At 47.8% G+C, this 17,093-nt stretch overlaps 1 protein-coding gene across 3 annotated transcripts in view; it reads left to right on the top strand.

Moving 5' to 3' along the window:
* The window catches only part of CPXM2 (carboxypeptidase X, M14 family member 2), a 246,824-nt gene that overhangs the window by 92,749 nt on the left and 136,982 nt on the right, over positions 1-17,093 (top strand). For all 3 annotated transcript variants that reach the window (XM_077947807.1, XM_077947808.1, XM_001082168.5), the window contains exons 5-6: positions 2-86; positions 1,057-1,207. In XM_077947807.1, coding sequence (XP_077803933.1) covers positions 2-86; positions 1,057-1,207 — 236 coding nt within the window. The remainder of the gene's footprint in view (position 1; positions 87-1,056; positions 1,208-17,093) is intronic.

Here is a 17,093-nt window from a genome sequence, read left to right as displayed (position 1 = left end):
GGAGTGACTGGGTGACATCGTATAAGGTCATGGTGAGCAATGACAGCCACACGTGGGTCACTGTTAAGAATGGATCTGGAGACATGGTGAGTCTCATCCTCCATCTAACCATGCCTTTGGTGCCTGGCTGGGTGGAGTTTTGCAAAGAGAGGCAATGTATGATCAATTATTTGGAGATTTGTGGATTCTGTGTCAACTCAAACCTACCATGAGGGTCTGATGGACAGAGACCCCTTCCCATGCCCTGAAGCCCAGCAGCAAGTGACACACATTTATTTAGAGCTAATGTAAAATTCAACCTTTTTACTCCCATCAGGGAACTGCAGGGGTACAGCCTCTTATGTAATTTGCAAGGTAGCCCTGGAAGTTGCATGCATGCTGGGGCCTCTTGCAGCTCTTCTTAATAGTTTCCTAACTTCATTTCGTGACCTTGGCCTTTCAGTTCCATGATTAGCTCCAGCTTAGTCCTGATCCTGTCACTCTCTTCCTCAGATTCTCAAGTGTGTATTCCTAGCATGGTATCCAATATCTTACACAGTCTGACTAGTCTGACTGTGGCCTCCTTTTTCAATCTTCTTTCTCATTCTTACCCCCTACACACAGTCCTGTGTCCTTGTACAAGTGAACCAGCTGCTCTTCTGCCGAGGAATCCAATATTTAGACTTCTGCACTCATTGTTCATTTTCTCTGGATACCCTCTCATCCCTACAGATCTAAATAGCTTTCCTTCAATGCCAATTCAAACAGCCCCTTTTCCCCAAAACTTTGCCTGGTCCTCTCCATCTTCTGAAATCCCAAAGCTCTCTAGCTGTCCCTTTGCCATGACACTGATAGATTTTTCCAACAATATATAATTACCCCCTCCCCGCATACCAACTAGATGGAGGCTTCCTGCGGGCAGGGGCCAGGCCTGATTCATTTCTTCTTTTCTCTTCAATGCCTAGCACGCATTAGGTTTTCCTCAATAAGGTCTTGTTGAATGAGTGAATTCTGACTCTTTATCTCTTGGTAATTAAGCACTAAAAGATTTTCCTTTTCTTCCTTGAGCATAAATAGATATTTGAAGGAAACAGTGAGAAGGAGATCCCTGTTCTCAACGAGCTGCCCGTCCCCATGGTGGCCCGCTACATCCGCATAAACCCACGGTCCTGGTTTGATAATGGGAGCATCTGCATGAGAATGGAGATCCTGGGCTGCCCTCTGCCAGGTGAGTTCAACCTCCCCATCCCGTGCTTCCTGAAGGGTGGGAGTACTGATGGAAAACAGATGCCCAGCCAGGGCAAATAAAAATAAACTAAGCAGTCCAAGCACAGTAGCTCACGCCTGTAATCCCAGCATTTGGGGAGGCTAAGGAGGAAGGATCACTTGAGGCTGGAAGTTCAAGACCAGCCTGGGCCACAAAGGGAGACCCTGTCTCCACAAAAATAAAAATAAATAAATAATAAAATTTAAGAATTACCCAGGCATGGTGGAGTGAGCCTATATTCCCTACTACTTGGGAGGCTGAGGCAGGAGGATTGCTTGAGCCTAGGAGGTTGAGGCTGCAGTGAGCTGAAATCGCACCACTGCACTCCAGCCTGGGTGATGGAGTGAGACCCTGTCTCAAAAAAATAAAAAGATAAAAAGTAACAATACACCAAGCAATTGTTTTCTTGTGTAGAAAAAAATACATGTCTGTTGCAGAATATTTAGAAAACATAGGTGAACCAAAAAGAAAATAAATAAAAATTTCCCATAAGCCCACTGGGAAGCACAGTGAACAATGGGGCTACTGAAGTCCCTTGCCAAGTGCAGTTTTGCCTACTGTGATTTTAAGACGAAACCTACCACTAAGAAGTGAGAAAAAAAAATTATGTAGAAACTTGGGAGAACACATTTATTTGTCATTGGCAGATCCCATGACACTGGGTAGTGGCAGTGAGGTATGGAGGTGGTAGAAGTTCATTCTAAACCATTAACATAGTCTTTTTCTGATGGAGTAACTGCTCTTGGAAGCCTGTGTCTTTGAGTAAATGCTTATTCAGGTAGTATTCCACTTGCCTTATTTTCACATGATGATATTTGGGGGTAACCTCAGGGTGGCTTGAAGAAAAGGGGTTTTAATTCACATGTGCCACCTGCATCTTTGATAATGTCTTTTCTGGACAGGCTGCTCTGTCCTGGCCTTTCAGGCATTCTATGCTTGTGCCTGGATGAAGCCTGCAGGCCGCAGCCTCTTCATCCTGAACACACATCTCCAGGGAATGTGGCTGGCCTGAGATCACCCCCTACAGGGCGTCATCACCTCATGGGGCCTATAGGAACCTTCACATTCCTATTCACCTATAGTCCATCCACACAGGCAGGCAGTGGGGACATGGGGCACAGTCGTCGCTCAACCCCCAAACTCTCCAGTGGGGCCTTCCCACCCCTGCCCAGTGTGAGGTGTGGGGCTGGCTACCTCTGGGACTCCTAGACCCTCCCAGCACTGCCCGGGGCAGGGTACCAGCTCTCAGGCTGTTTCTGTAGTAACCCCCTCTCCATGAACTTACATTTCCTGTATTTTCGAAGCATACTGAAGGTCATTTAATTGTTTTTCTCTCAATCCCATAGTATTCATGATCTTGCTAGCCAACCTCAGATTTTTACAATCCAAACCTCATATTGGTGAGAAAGACAGATCTTTCTACCTAACTGCTTACCCTCACACTGGTCATATATATATATATATATATTTTGTTTTATATTTATGTGTAATTATTCAATTGCGCAACTTTTTTTTATGTCATCAAAACCATTAGAGACCATCTGTCTTTGGGATGCTTCTCCTTTAGCCCACGGAAAAAATGCCATGTTTTCAGTCTGCCTCAGACGGTTGGAAGTTCAGTTGTTTCTAATCACTGGATTCTGTAAACAACCCCACAGAGAACATTCTTAATTCTCTGTCCTTCTTTTGTGTGTGTCCACAATTATTTCCTGAAATTAGATTATGATAAGTAGGATTGCTGGTGTGAAGAATGTGCCCAGTTTCAAGGCAGATGCAGAGAGAATGTGGAAGGCCTGCCTGATCGTGGATGTGGGCCTCCTTCTGTGGTGGGCTGGTGCAGGAATTGCCTCAGGACCGGTCCTGGCATCCTGGACCTGCCGGGTTCTCCAGCACAGGGCGACTGTGGGCACAGGTATCTTCAGGGAGGCATTTATGGGCTCTGGCCCTCTTGATGCCAGCCCAGGAGTCTTGCTCTCCTGTTCTGCTCAGCACAGCCTTGGTCTGCTTGCTGGAAAAAGTAACCTGCGGCTTTTCTCTGTGGGTAGGAATTCATCTGTTGTTGGCAAAGGGCAAAGGGCAGCCTGTAAGAGTCTCATGAAATAAATATTTCCCTGTGAAGTTATTCTTGGTGTGTGTGTGTTTGAAGATGGGCCCTGGAGGTCCTTTAAACCCTCACAAAGTCAGGGTTACACTGTGAAATCTGAATTCATGTATGGACTCAGAATGGTTCTGTTTTCCATCCCCCAAATATTAAGGACCATTTTCTTTCTAGAAGTTATTTAGCAGTTTGCTTAGAAGGGAGCGGCTGTTCATGCATGCTGCCTGATGGGGTCATGTTCAAGGATGGGGCTGCTCAGGGGCGCAAAACGAGTCTTGCTTATCACCCTGGTGCTAGGGAGATTCCTTTGTAAAAGTTATTGAGGCCAGGGCCAGGGATTACCCAAGGTGACCTCGTGGTTGAAACGCAGCCTCTCCAAGTCTGCACTTCCCAGGCCTCTTTCTCGTGAAACATTCATTTACCTTTGCTTCTGTGTCTCTTTGTTCTGTCCCTTTCTTCCCTCACCGTCTTCCGGTGAACTCTCCGGTGGGGGCGGATGAGGGTGCTGGTGCTTTTTAAGACTCTATGCATAATGTTTCCAGAAATTTTTTGAGCTGAAAAGTGAATTACCATATACCATGGTCTATTAATAGAATTTTTAAAGCTCAAAAGTAAAAGAAAATGGAGAGTTGTTGTTGAATGGGTAAAGACTGTCAGTTTTGCAAGATGAAAACATTCTGGAGATGGCTGGTGGTTTCACAGCAAGGTGTATGTACTCATCACTACTGCACTATACACTGGAAAAATGGTCAAGATGGTAACATTTATGTTATGTGTAGTTTTCCACAATTAAAAATAATTTGGCAGGGCACGGTGGCTCACGACTGTAATCCCAGCACTTTGCAAGGCTGAGGCAGGTGGATCATTTGAGGTCAGCAATTCAAAACCAGCCTGACCAACATGATGAAACCTCATCTCTACTAAAAATACAAAAATTATCCCAGCATGGTGGCGGGCACCTGTAATCCCAGCTACTTGGGAGGCTGAGGCACAAGAATCACCTGAGCCCCGGAGGCGAGGTCACAGTGAGCCTAGATCACAACCACTGCACTCCAGCCTGGGTGACAGAGGAGTGAGACCCTATCTCAAATACACACACACACACACACACACACACACACACACACACACACACACAGTCTTAAATAAATAAATAAAAATAATTTGATTGCTATTAATAAAAAACAGTAAAAGAAAGTCCTCTTTTCTAAGGTTGAATGGACTAGTCCATTTTGCACTGAATATCTATGCTTATCAGAACCTGGGGAGAATTCTGAAGATAAAGTTTTAACAATAAAAAAATGCGAGTTAAGAACTGTGCCAGCTGACTGGCCAGATGGTCATGGCCTTGATGGTTTTCAGAGCTTTTGCTGTTGCAGACAACACTGCATTACACACTGCCTGGCTCTTAAAAGGACCAGGTGAGCTTTGCAAATGATTACCCCACTAGGCTACAGAGTTGGTACCCAGCATTGTAGGAAATGACCTTCAAGATAGGGAGGTGGCTGTGCTTGAGCCCCTGGAAATGCCCAATAGCTTCTATTATGAATGTGTGAGGCTTTGGTGTCTTTGGGGGAAGTTGTCACTCATTCTACCTCGTCTTCCTGGTCACCAGGTCTGAGCAACTGTCCTCCCTCTGCACAGCACTGAGGTGTCCAGGGTTCTTGGGTGTAACTCAGAGAACCTAGTGACAGGCACAGAGATCTGTGGACAGGAGCCACTCCCTCAAGCACAGAGGAGCTGCCGAAAGGCAGTGCCTTGAAGTCAGTCCTCCAAGTTGGCCAGAAGCAGGTGACACGCTGCATTCTTCCTCCTAATATGTATATCCTCCCAGCCCATGTTCACTAGTTCATAATTATTGAAAAGCTATTTTAATTGTAAGGCCACCACCTGTCTTGCTGAGCTATGATGTTTCAGCCAGTCACTCCACCCACCATCAAGATGAACAAATTGGAGAAAGGATGGGCTGTTGCTCTGTTGGGTCACTATGGGTGCAAGACTTTGTACATAAATTGATTTGCTTTGCTCCCTTCCATTTTTGCTTGCTAAGTCTGAATACCCTCTTGTGCCAAGGAGTTGATCATTCATTTGGGCCCCAGGCCTGGGCTCTTGAAAAGATAGGAATTAGAGGGCATGAAGCAGCCATTGGCTTCCTCATTCTAGGCCTCCTTTTGCTGAGAGTGATGTCATCAGCGTCTTTTTGATGGGCGTTGACGAGCTTCTTGGAGTTGCTGAGTACCAGCTGAGCTCTTCTGGTTGCCAGGGACTTAAAAAGGAGATGAGTTCACACTGCTTTCAGGGGAAGCCTGGTGGACAGAAGGGTCATGAGCTTTGGCTCAGCTCGGACCTGGGTGCAAATTCCACTTTTATTCCTCTGCAACTGTGGTCTCAGGTAGCCTGTGCAAATGTTCTATGGTTTACTTTCCTATGGAGTGGAGGGAATACCTTCACTGTAGGGGTGTGGCTGAGTCCTTCAACTTCTGTGGTCATGCTTTCATAAAACATTCAAATAAAATAACACAAATATTCCTCACAGTCCTATGGGAAATCCCAAATCTCCTCCTTCCCTAGGGATTCTGGGGACTCTGGGTTGGCTACCCACCTGTCTTCTACTGCTTGCAGGTCCCAGCTCTGCTCTGGGTTGCCTTGGGTCTTTCCTGCCAGTGGCTCTGGGTTCTAGAACAGCAGTCTCCACTGATGCCGATTTGCATGCATGAGTATTGCAGAAGGTCGGGGGATAACAAAAGGGCAGCCCAGGCAATCAGCATTTCCCTTCCTGAGTTTTCTTGTCATCCCAGCAAGGGGAACCGATCTGTTGCTCACTGCCTTCCTCCCCGGTCTAGCCCGCTGCCCTGCTGCACTGGCGTCAGAACTGTGCTCTCCCTGGGGAGATCTTTCTTATCTGTCTCTGCTTCTCATTTTCCATCTCTGTCTCTGCTGTCCCCTGGCTTCCTTCCCTGGGGCTTCTGGGCTGGGGTGGTGGGCGGAATGTCTGGGTTTTTTTTTTTTGATAGAGACCTTCTTCCATCCTGGCTAGCTGGCGCCTTGCCTTTCAAAACCATGAGTTCCGTGAGAAGAACTCTGCTACTCCCCTAGGAAGCAGAAGAGGCTGCTCTTGCTTTGACTGTAAGTTTCCAGCAGCCCCTCCATTCCTGATCCGGGACGCTGTGAAGACTAAATGACTGTGTCTGTAGAGTACCAGTGCATGGTTAGTGCTCAACATGCTTCATTTTTCCCAATTTCCCCTTCTTCCTCCTTGCCCTGCCCAAGGTTTGGCTATTTTGTTCTGTGGCTGCCTCATTTCTGAGGTCACCAGATCCCATAGGTGGTGAGTGGATGTGAGAAGATACTTCCTCCCCATTAACCCTGTCCTGGTTTTGTTTTCTGTGCTCTCTGTGACTCGCTAATGGTGCTAAATCATTACTTTCCCAACAACAAGAATGCCAAGGCCTCTCCCTGTGCAAAGTACTCTGGGATTTGAGTTTGAAATAACAGGTCACATGGGGAACCACAGATTTCTCTCCTGGCCTGTCTCAAACTCTGGGCCTGGGTTCAGCTGTGCAGCAAGAAGCCCACTGCTCCCTGTACAGAAGCAGCTCAGTTCGGAAGGATGGCCTCTCGCAGTGGGCATTTGTTCAGGGCTCGCCATGACTTACTGCACCAGGCTGAATAGTGTCCCCAGAATTCATGTCCCCCTCAGAACCTCCAGTGTGATCTTATTTAGCAACAGGGTCCTTGCAGATATAATCAGTCAAGAGGAGGTCCCCCTAGAACCTTGTATGTGATCTTATTTAGAAACAGGGTCTTTACAAATGTTATCAATCAAGAGATCATACTGGATGAGGGTAGGCCCTTCATCCAATGACTGGTGTCCTTCAGAAGAGAAAACAGACATACAGAGGCACACAGGGAGAATGCCACGTGACATCAGAGGTGGAGATCGGAGTGATGTGGCTATAAGCCAAGGGTTGCAGACAGCCAACGGACATTGGAAGACGCAGGGAAGGATCCTCCCCTAGAGCTTTTAGAGAGACCGCGGCCCTGCTGATGCCTTGAAGCTGTATCCTTCAGAACCGTGAGAGAGTCCATTTCTGCTGTTCCCAGGCTGGAGTGCAGTGGCACGATCTTGGCTCACTGCAGCCCCTGCCTCCTAGGTTCAAGCGATTCTTCTGCCTCAACCTTTCTGAGTAGCTGGGATTACAGGCAGGCACCACCACACCAGGTTTATTTTGTAGTTTTTGTAGTAGAGATGGGGTTTCTCCACGTTGGTCAGGCTGGTCTCGAACTCCCAACCTCAGATGATTTACCGCCTCTGCCTCCCAAAGTGCTGGGATTACAGCCATGAGCCACCATGCCCAGCCCCCATTTCTGCTGTTTTAAGCCACCTGGAATGTGGTGTGCTTTGTTATGGCAACCCCAGGAAACCAATACTGAGACTCAAAGATGGCACACTCTCGTGACTGTCCTCACCCCTGATGATGTGGCTTTAATTTTAACCCCCCCGCCGACCTTCCATTCTCTATTCTGCCATGGTAATAGGGTGATAGCATCACAGCTTCAGGTGGGCCCCTGTTAGAGACCTCATGTGCCCTAGAATGTGCATCTTCTTCATAACTGGCCTTTCCCAAATAACTTGACTAGAATGTCCACCCATCCATTTATTCATTTACTCACTCACTCATTCATATATTAAATATGTATGGGGTGCCTGCTGAGGCAGATGCTTGGGAATCTGAGATAAGATAGATACACTTGCTTCCCCCGTCTCTCCTGGCACGATGTGGGAGACCTGCCTGTACCTGTGAGACGCCTTTATTCCTGGTGAATCCTTCCCAGCTGAGGTGGGATCAGCCCTTGCTGGCTGCAGCCTGTCCTCCCAGCAGCAGAAGGCAGCTTCCCCTTACTGTTAAATATAGTAAACTCCAAGTTTCTCTTCAAAGAACCAGTATGTCAGTATGTTCAACTCTCTTATTCTTTGTTCTCCATTTTAAAGTTTAACTTCCTGGTTCTCTTTGCCCCCTCACCCCTAGTTTCAGTAAACAACCTTTTCCACCAGTTCTAATCAGTAGTTCACATCTGTTCCCCTGGTCACCTGCTCCGTCCTGAGTCACCCCTGGTCACCTGCTCTGGCCTGAATTATCCTGAGTCACCTGTTTTGTAACCACCTTTCTCGCCAAACTACTCACCACTCCACTCTGGCTCGCACCCCTGCTCTCTTTAAAAAAGACAGTTGGAATCAGCTTAGACTGTGCGATCCAACCCTAGCCAATAGGGGAACAGCACAGCAGCAGGGGCTACCTGCGTCAGGAATAAGAACCCTTTCCCCTCCCTCGTTCGGGCTGCTCTCACCATTGCTCTATCCGCACATTGCACCCCTCCACAGAAGTAAAATTGCCTTGCTGGGAAGATTCTTTGAGTGCTGGTTCTTCTTTTCGGCACCGAGGAACAAGCATTTGTCTCTAACATTACCAAGTTTAAATAAATGTGAGATTTCTCTTCGTGGTCCAGCTGCCCAATGTTGATGATCTTGGGAAACTGTTAAAACAGCCACACTCTTGAAAACTGTCTTTCCCGACAGCTTCCCTGCCAGTCAAGCTGCAAATTGGCCCAGGGCTGTCGGCACAGCAGCATCTGCCAAGGAACCAGAGGGTTTCCTGGACTTCCTCTCCTACAGTGGAGAAGCCATGTGATGGGGACATTGGAAACAGGGTGGAAGTGAGTAAATAGGCACAGAGGATGTGCTGCCCCCTCTGAGGAGCCCTGTGGGGCGACAGGTTTGATACTCTTGCTGACAGTGATGACCCAGGATCAGGTGAGGCTGTGCCTGGGGGTCTGCGGCTCCTGGATCTCTCTTGGCCTTGCTCTATAGGAATTACTTTGTCATCAGAGGAGTCAGTGGGGTCTGGACAAAGGCGACTGCATCAGACAGCCAGCTCTTTGTGGGAAGGGGAGGGGTTTCGTGCTCAGCTCGCATGTGGAGCAAGGCCATCTGTGTTCAGGGGTTTGCTGAGCGTGTTGGGGCTCAGGGAGGTCACAAGGCCACCGTGGCAGCTGTTCCTTGGGTGGGAGGCTGGTGTTGTGCCAGGTAAAGAAAAATCGCCTGTGACCTAGCACCTCTGGTGTCCTCAGTCCTCAGAGAGCACTTTGGGGGCCAGGGATCCTTTTTTTTTTTTAATCAAGATGAAATTCATATAATATACACTAAGGCTTTTAAAGGGTACGCTTTGGTGATATTTAGTGTATTCATAATGTTGTGCAAGCCCCAGGTCTCTCTAATTTCAAAACTTTGTCCTCACCCCCTAAAACCTCCCTGAACCTGAAACTGAACAGCAGGTTCACTGCTCTCACCGCATGCAGAGTCCAATTAACAAGAGTGAGTTCTGGTATAAAGAAAGTGGTTTATTCTGAAGCCAGTTTAGGAGAAGAGGCATCTTGTCTTTAAATGTGCCACTTCACTTTCAGAGCACAAAGTGGGCACTTTTAAAAGGCAGGGGAGGGAACAAGCAATGGTGAAGGGTCCATGCTAGCTCTGATGCCTTCCCTACTGGTTGGTCAGGCTGGTGACTGCTGGCACCTTCATGGGCAGGCAACCTCCTGGAGGGGGAAAGTTTCATATCGGGCTTGCTTTGCTTTGTAAATCCACTTGTAACTCCCCAGACTTGTTTTGGAGCAGATAATTAAAAGAACTTGCCCTGTAGGGAGAGGCTGGTGAAGGGGGAGGTAAAAGGCTGTATGTATCTGCATTGCTTTTTCTTTTCTTTCTTTTCCTTTTTTTTTTTTTTTTTTTTGAGATGGAGTCTTGCTCTATCGCCCAGGCTGGAGTGCAGTGGCACGATCTCAGCTCACTGCAACTTCTGCCTCTGGGGTTCAAGTGATTCTCCTGCCTTAGCCTCCTGAGTAGCTAGGATCACAGGTGTGTGCCACCACTCCCAGCTACTTTTTGTATTTTTAGTGGAGACCGGGGTTTCACCATGTTGGCCAGGCTGGTCTTGAACTCCTTACCTCAGGTGATCCACCCGCCTCAGCCTCCCAGAGTGCTAGGATTACAGGCATGAGCCACCACTCTCGGCCTGTATTTGCATTTCTAAAAGGCTAAGTAGGAAGTGGGGAACTGGGGGAATAAGAAAAGAAGAGAGAGAAAAAAATAATTAAACCATCTCTTAGAAAAATGGGGGCTACAAATCCAGAGTAATCACTCCCCAGTCCTCTCCGCCATCCCCAGGTAACCTGGAATTTGCTGTCCCTGTGGGTCTGCCAGTCTGGATGGAGCATTCACAGGTATCCTGAGCCCAGGCTTCTAGGTTGCAGGTGAGCTGCTTTCCCAAAAAAGGAACCTCTTTTCCCCAGCCAAGCACCTACTCATTTCAGTCAAGGTCCCAACCAGAAAGCAGCAAACAGCAAGCACAGTAGCCCAAGAATCTTCGTCCCTTTGAAGTCCCAGTAATGGGACTTGATCTGGGATTCTTACTGTTCTTTTAAGAATAGTCCCATGTACAAATCACCTGAGGTCAGGAGTCCAAGACCAGCCTGGCCAACATGGCGAAACCCCACCTCTACGAAAAATACAAAAATTAGCTGGGCATGGTGGCGGGTGCCTGTAATCCCAGTACTCAGGAGGTTGCAGTGAGCCGAGATTGCGCCACTGCACTCCAGCCTGGGTGACAAGAGCAAAATTCCATCTCAAAAAGAAAGAAAGAAAGAAAGAAAACTCATGTAGTGAGCAGGCGCTTGGTTTGGGGCTCAGGAGCCCTGAGCTGTGGCTGGCGCGGGTGCTGGTACGAGCAGAGGGTGAGATGGGTTCTGATGCTGCCAGGCCCACCTGGGGCCTCCTTCCACCTTTCCTAGATCTCCTCTTCCAATTGTGTCCCTTTTCCATCTCTGTCTGCACTGTCATCTGGTCCCCAACATCGCTCACAGCCCAGCTGCATGGGGAACTGGCTGTAGCCACCTCAGAGCCCAGGCCTCCTACCACTGACACTGAAGCCTTAGCCAGCCTCTTCTTCCTTCCTCCTCCTCTGAGGGATTGTGGCCTGAGTCTCAAACTACCATGGTTTTTTGAGCCAACTGAGGGTGTGCCCGGGAGAAACACAAGTCACAGAAGCATCTGTGGCTGTGTTTTTCAAAGAGGTTCTCAGGAGATTTAGTATTTATTCATTTTCCTTACAAGAAGGGGGGCAGGTTGGCACTGAGGCAAATGGCGACATCCTTGGGAGACTTCAGTGCCCAGTAAATCCACATTTGACATAAGATAGGTGAACATTTGAAGAAAAAGGGAATAGAGGAGGCAACGTCTCAGGGAGGGGTGAAGGATCTTGTCTTTTTTGGGTGCTTGGGAAGATAAGCTGTGCTTGGGAAGGACCTTGTCTTTTGAAAGGACTGGTTTCTGTTTAGCCCATAGGGTAGAAAGCCTAATGACTGGCAGTGAGGAATGGGGTATAATGAGGTGTGTCCCATCTCCATCCTTTGTAGCTGTGAACTCAGCTTCCAAGGTTTCTCTGGGATTCTCTTGGCCAAGAAGTGGTCCATTCAGTCAGTTGGGGGCTTACAATTTTATTTTTATTTCTCACTTCTGAACAACCTGTGGATGTGCATAGGGTCCTGGGAATGTCCAATTGTTTGCTGTCAGGTATGGGGTCAGAGATTGAGCTGCCTGATGCCACAGAGCTTAGGCCTCGTGTTTCAGGGAAGGCAGCGGGAAGCAGGGTCTCTGTCTCTTGTTCTCTCTCACACATGTGCTTCCCGAAACAGAAGATGAAGAGGAATGCAGCCTTTGCCACACGTCCGTCTCTGTCTGCGGATGCGTGTACTCCTTCCATGAGCCTTGAGTGAGCCCCTCATGGTTGGGGGCCTTGTATCTTTCATGCTTATTTCCCCAGCATCTCACACAGTGCTGGGCATGTAGCAGTGTTCAGTGAATAATAGGATGAAGTCAGTAAAAGCTTTTTGCTTCAAGATTAAAGCTACACCTGCATAAATCAATGGGCATTGACCAAATGTAGGTCATATCTAGCCTAAGATGGGATCATGAGATTGCTTTCTCATATACTGTGGTCATTAAGACAGCAAAATAACAGGCCAATCAATTAATAATTAAATTTTTGACTAGAAGACATCTGCAGGCATGCATCTGCCGAGTCAGAGCTGTGATCCTTAAAAAGCTAAAGTGATTTAAGCCACGTAATTAAGTTGTCACAGGAAAGGAGATACCAAGCCAAAGTTGCTTGAGCTGGTTGGAGGGGGTGACCAACCGACCCAGGCTGCCAGGGACTGAGGGGTTCCAACGACATGATGCTTCCTGTTTAAAACCAGGACAGTCCTGGGAAAAACCGGGACAAGTTGGTTGCTTTGTTGTTAGGCCACATGTCAGGGTCCCACGTGCTACAGGTTGGGGAAGCAACAGATGAAATAGAGTGTGTTCAGAGGAGGGAACTGGGGCAGTGAGAGCCATGGAAATCATCGTGAGGGCTGTGCAGGGAATAGGGATGTTTAGGCAGGAACAGAGACAACTCAGGGGAAAATAGGCTACATTTCCTCCAAATCTGTAGGATCATCATGTTACTGATGGAGGGTGTCCAGGTTCTTGGCGTCTTGAATAAAGAATTGGACAAAATACATAAACAAAGCAAGGAAAGAATGAAGCAACAAAAGCAGAGACATGTTGAAAATGAAAACGAAAGTACGCACCACAGGGTGGGGGCGGGCCTGAGCGTGGGGGCTCAAGAGCCCCATTACAGAATTTTCTAGAGGTTTCCACTGGTCACTTTGTGTACACCCTATGTAAATGAAGAGGATGAAGTAAAGTTACAGAGTCATTTACTTGGTGTATGCCCTCTGTAAATGGAAAGGATATTTCCTGTCATAGCTGAAGTGTTTCCAATTGATTTAGTTCTAGGAAGTCAGCATGAATCGGCCTTATGTTTTCTTCCAGGCCCTATTCTCCTGCCTCCATCGTACATGAAAGGGAGAGGCTTAGTCATCCTAGCTGAAGAGGAATGAATTAAGATCAGCAGGTAGAATTCAGCTTGATAAAGGAGGACCTTCCTAGCAATTAGGGCTGAAAATAGCGCAAGAGGCTGCTTCGTGAGCGAGTGAGCTCTTAGTCTCCGGAGGGCTCCCATGAATTTACATCAGGGATATCTGAGAATAGATTATTGAAAGGAGGTGAAAGGTAGTCCAGGTGATCGAAGGATTTATTTTATGACCATGTCTGAGGAGTAAGAAATGACTGAGATGAGGGTGACCAGAAGGCCCTACAGGGCAGCGGACATTTGTGCTGGTCTCAGAGGAATCAAAAGAAAACTGCAGGAGGACTCGGGGGTGAGGAGGCAGAGATGTTTAGGGCAGGTAGTAGCTTCCTAGGGCTGGTATAACCAGGTGCCCCAAAGTGGTGGCTTAGAATAACTTATCCTGCCACAGTTCTGGAGGCCAGAAGCCGAGAGCGAAGTGTTGACAGGGCTGGTTCCTTCTGGGGCTGTCAGGGAGAGTCTGCTCCAGGCCTCTCTCAGAGCTGTAGGTGGTTTGATGTCAGCCTTTGACATCCCTCGGCTTCTGAGTGCATCACCACAGCCTCTGCCTTCACTCACCTGGCGTTCCCCCCGTGTGTGTCCGTATTCAAATCTCCCTATCAGATGAGGAGTCACCTAATGACTTTACTTGAACTCAAAAGCCTTAGTAAAAACCCCATCTCCAAGCAAGGTCACACTCTCAAGCACTGGGGGTGAGGACTCCAACATAGCTTTTCTTTGGTTGGGGGAGCACAATTCAGCCCATAATAGGGCAGGATTAGTGGACCAATTTGGACAGAGCAGAATGCTTGAGTAGTTTAATAAGGGAAGTAAGGTTGGAAAGAGCATTTCAGGCTCCACTCCTGGAGTCTGTCCATCCCTGTAACTAAGGTGTTGCAGACGAATCAGCTGGTTTCCCATACACAGGAGGTATAGAAGTAACCACAGGAAGGGATCAAAGCTCCCTCTGTGAGGATAAAGCCCCCATAGACTGGATCAGCCTGAATTTCTCTTTCAAAGGTGAGAAGTCCTACTCAACTTAGGTTAAGAAAAATGTAAAGAAATTCGGGCTCACATAAGCAAAAATTCCAGGGGCAGGTCTGACTTTGGCTTCAGGCAAGAATAGATCTAACATTTCAGGGCCTTCGTGTGGAGGTCGGGGCTCCCCCTGTCACTAACTTGCAGACTGGCAGGTTGGCCACAAACACCTCCCACTCACATCCTACCCTCCGAGGGCTCCAGCAGAAGAGACTGTGCTCCTGCAAGCTCTGTGAGAAAACTCATCTGATTGGTCTGGCTTGGGTCCTGGGATCATCTCTGAGCCAGTGCCCAGCTGAAGGAAGGAAGTGTGTTCCTGAGTGTGTTCCTGAGGCTCACACTTGCATATCTGAAGCACCTGGAATAGATTCCCCACATGAGTGTTACTGGAAAGGGGTCCCAATTCAGACCCCAAGAGAGGGTTCCTGGGCCTCACGCAAGAAAGAATTCAAGATGAATCCATAGAGTAAAGTGAAAGCAAGTTTATTAAGAAAGTAAAGAAAGAATGGCTACTTCATAGGCAGAACAGCGGCATGCGCCACTCAGCTGCTTCTATTTATTGTTACTTCTTGATTACATGCTAAACAAGGGATGGGTTATTAATGAGTTTTCTGGGAAAGAGGGAGCAATTCCTGGAACTGAGGGTCCATCCATTTTTAGACCATATAGGGTAACTTCCTGATCTTGCCATAGCATATGTAAACTGTCATGGAGCTGGTGGGAGTGCCTTTAGCATGCTAATACATTATAATTAGCATATAGTGAGCACTGTGGACCACCAGAGGTCACTCTTGTTGCCATCTTGGTTTCGATGGGTTTTCCCGACTTCTTTACTGCAACCGGTTTTATATAAGCAGGGTCTTTATGACCTGTTCTTTGTGCCAGCCTTCTATCTCATCCTGTGACTTAGAATGCCTAACTTACTGGGAATGCAGCCCAGCAGGTCTCAGCCTCATTTTCCGCAGCTCCTATTCAAGATGGAGTCGCTCTGGTTCAAACAACTCTGACAGGAGGAAGGGCTTCTCTTGTCTACAGAAGGAAGCGGGCGGATAGCTGGCTTAGATGACTCACTGGCTCTGTCTATCGACTCAGGGCTTGGTCCTCACTCATCGCTTACCTAAGTGCTGGGCTCCTAATAGGGAGGGTCTCAATAAAACTTTGCCCAATCAGAATAAATGGACAAGTAAGGGAGTATTTGTTCAAAATGTGGGTGACTGGAAGTTGTGAAGTTCTGAGACAGTTCTGGAAAAGGTACCCATACCTTTCAGAAGTCCGATTAGCCTTGAGGAAGGAAGAATGTTGCCAAACACAGAGCTCTTTTGTATTTAGGGCTCTCAGTTTTTCTTCAATCCTTTTTGAGAACCTTGAAGGCATAATTTGTGTTTCAAAACAAAAGGGACTTTAAAGTCCTTTGAAAAGACACCCCCCCGCACCCCCCCCCACCGAGGTTTCGGGTGTGTTGAATAGCTCTTAATAACAGCCTGCTAGTAAGTTAGGTGTAAATGAATGCAAAATACATGTTTTACCTTTGCTTTGAAACTGGCAGGTTTGGAAATCAAGGGGAAGGCAGCTTGCCCGAGGCGTGGTCAGCCTCCACTCCCAAAAGGAAAGGGCTTGAGAAATAAATCACTGAGGCATCTGGCTAAGCCTGAATGGCTTTGCTTTCGTGTCTGGACAAAATGCCAGTTGTACTCCCACGTTATTTCCCTTCCCATAACCGTTATTTGTTTGTAATCGCATGACTGGAAAACCATTTGTGAATATTAAAGCTGTATTTTCAGTGCTTGAGTCTATATGTGATTTTTAACTTATTGCAAGTGGCCTCTGTTCTCAAGGGTGAAGCCAGTCTTTAAGTGAACCTTGATCAGTTTGGGTATGGTGCTTGTGACCTGTGGCTGTGGGGATGCAGGCACAGGGCTGGCTCAGTTGATGGCAGATGTATGTAACACGTGCTGAGTATTCTCAAACTGTGAATGTCTACAGAGCCAGCTGGGATCCTGTTGCAGTGTGGTTTCTAATTCAGTAGATCAGGGCTGGATCTAGCGAACAGCCAATGCTACTGGTCTGTGGACCACAGTTGGTGGCACAGATCTGGCCTCGCTGCTCCACATACCACAGAGTGCTCATCCCCTCACTGCCCTCACTGCCTCTAGAGTGGCCCCGGGAGCCACTGGGTTAAACAGACAGCTGCATGGTTCCCACATTGCTCACACGGTTTCTAGGGCTGCGGGTTCTCTGCATTGGAGGGAGCGCTGAACAGAGCAGGAAATGCACCACATTTCCAGTGTCATCTTCCTGACAGAGATGTCACCAGGCTGGTTGGGGGACCTCAAGGCAGATGGAGTGGTCCATTCACGGCTGCCCTCCTTCTTGCTCTTGCTCCTCCCTGTCCTATCCTCTCTTCTCTGTGTTCTTGGGTTTTGTAATTATATAAACCATACACACTTATAGGAATGCAGAGAGGGAGTCAATTTATATGGAAGGGAATCAAGTGAAGAGCAGACATGGCCTCCCTGACCCCCGAATCCCAGTCCCCAAAGGTCAGCTCTGTTAACACATTCTGATTATATCCGCTAGGGTGCTTCAGCTCCCACAGCAGAAACCCCAGTTCCCACTGGCTTAGCTGCAAAGGGGGGTCTTTATCTTGTCCAAAGTTGGGCTCTGGGGTTGGTTGATTCAGTTGTTCTTAGTGTTACTGGAGTTCTCT

This window comes from Macaca mulatta, chromosome 9, assembly GCF_049350105.2.
Source record: "Macaca mulatta isolate MMU2019108-1 chromosome 9, T2T-MMU8v2.0, whole genome shotgun sequence".
Lineage (NCBI taxonomy): Eukaryota > Metazoa > Chordata > Mammalia > Primates > Cercopithecidae > Macaca > Macaca mulatta.
The sequence above is the reverse complement of the archived record's forward strand: the minus strand, read 5'-3'. Positions and strand labels throughout refer to the sequence as shown.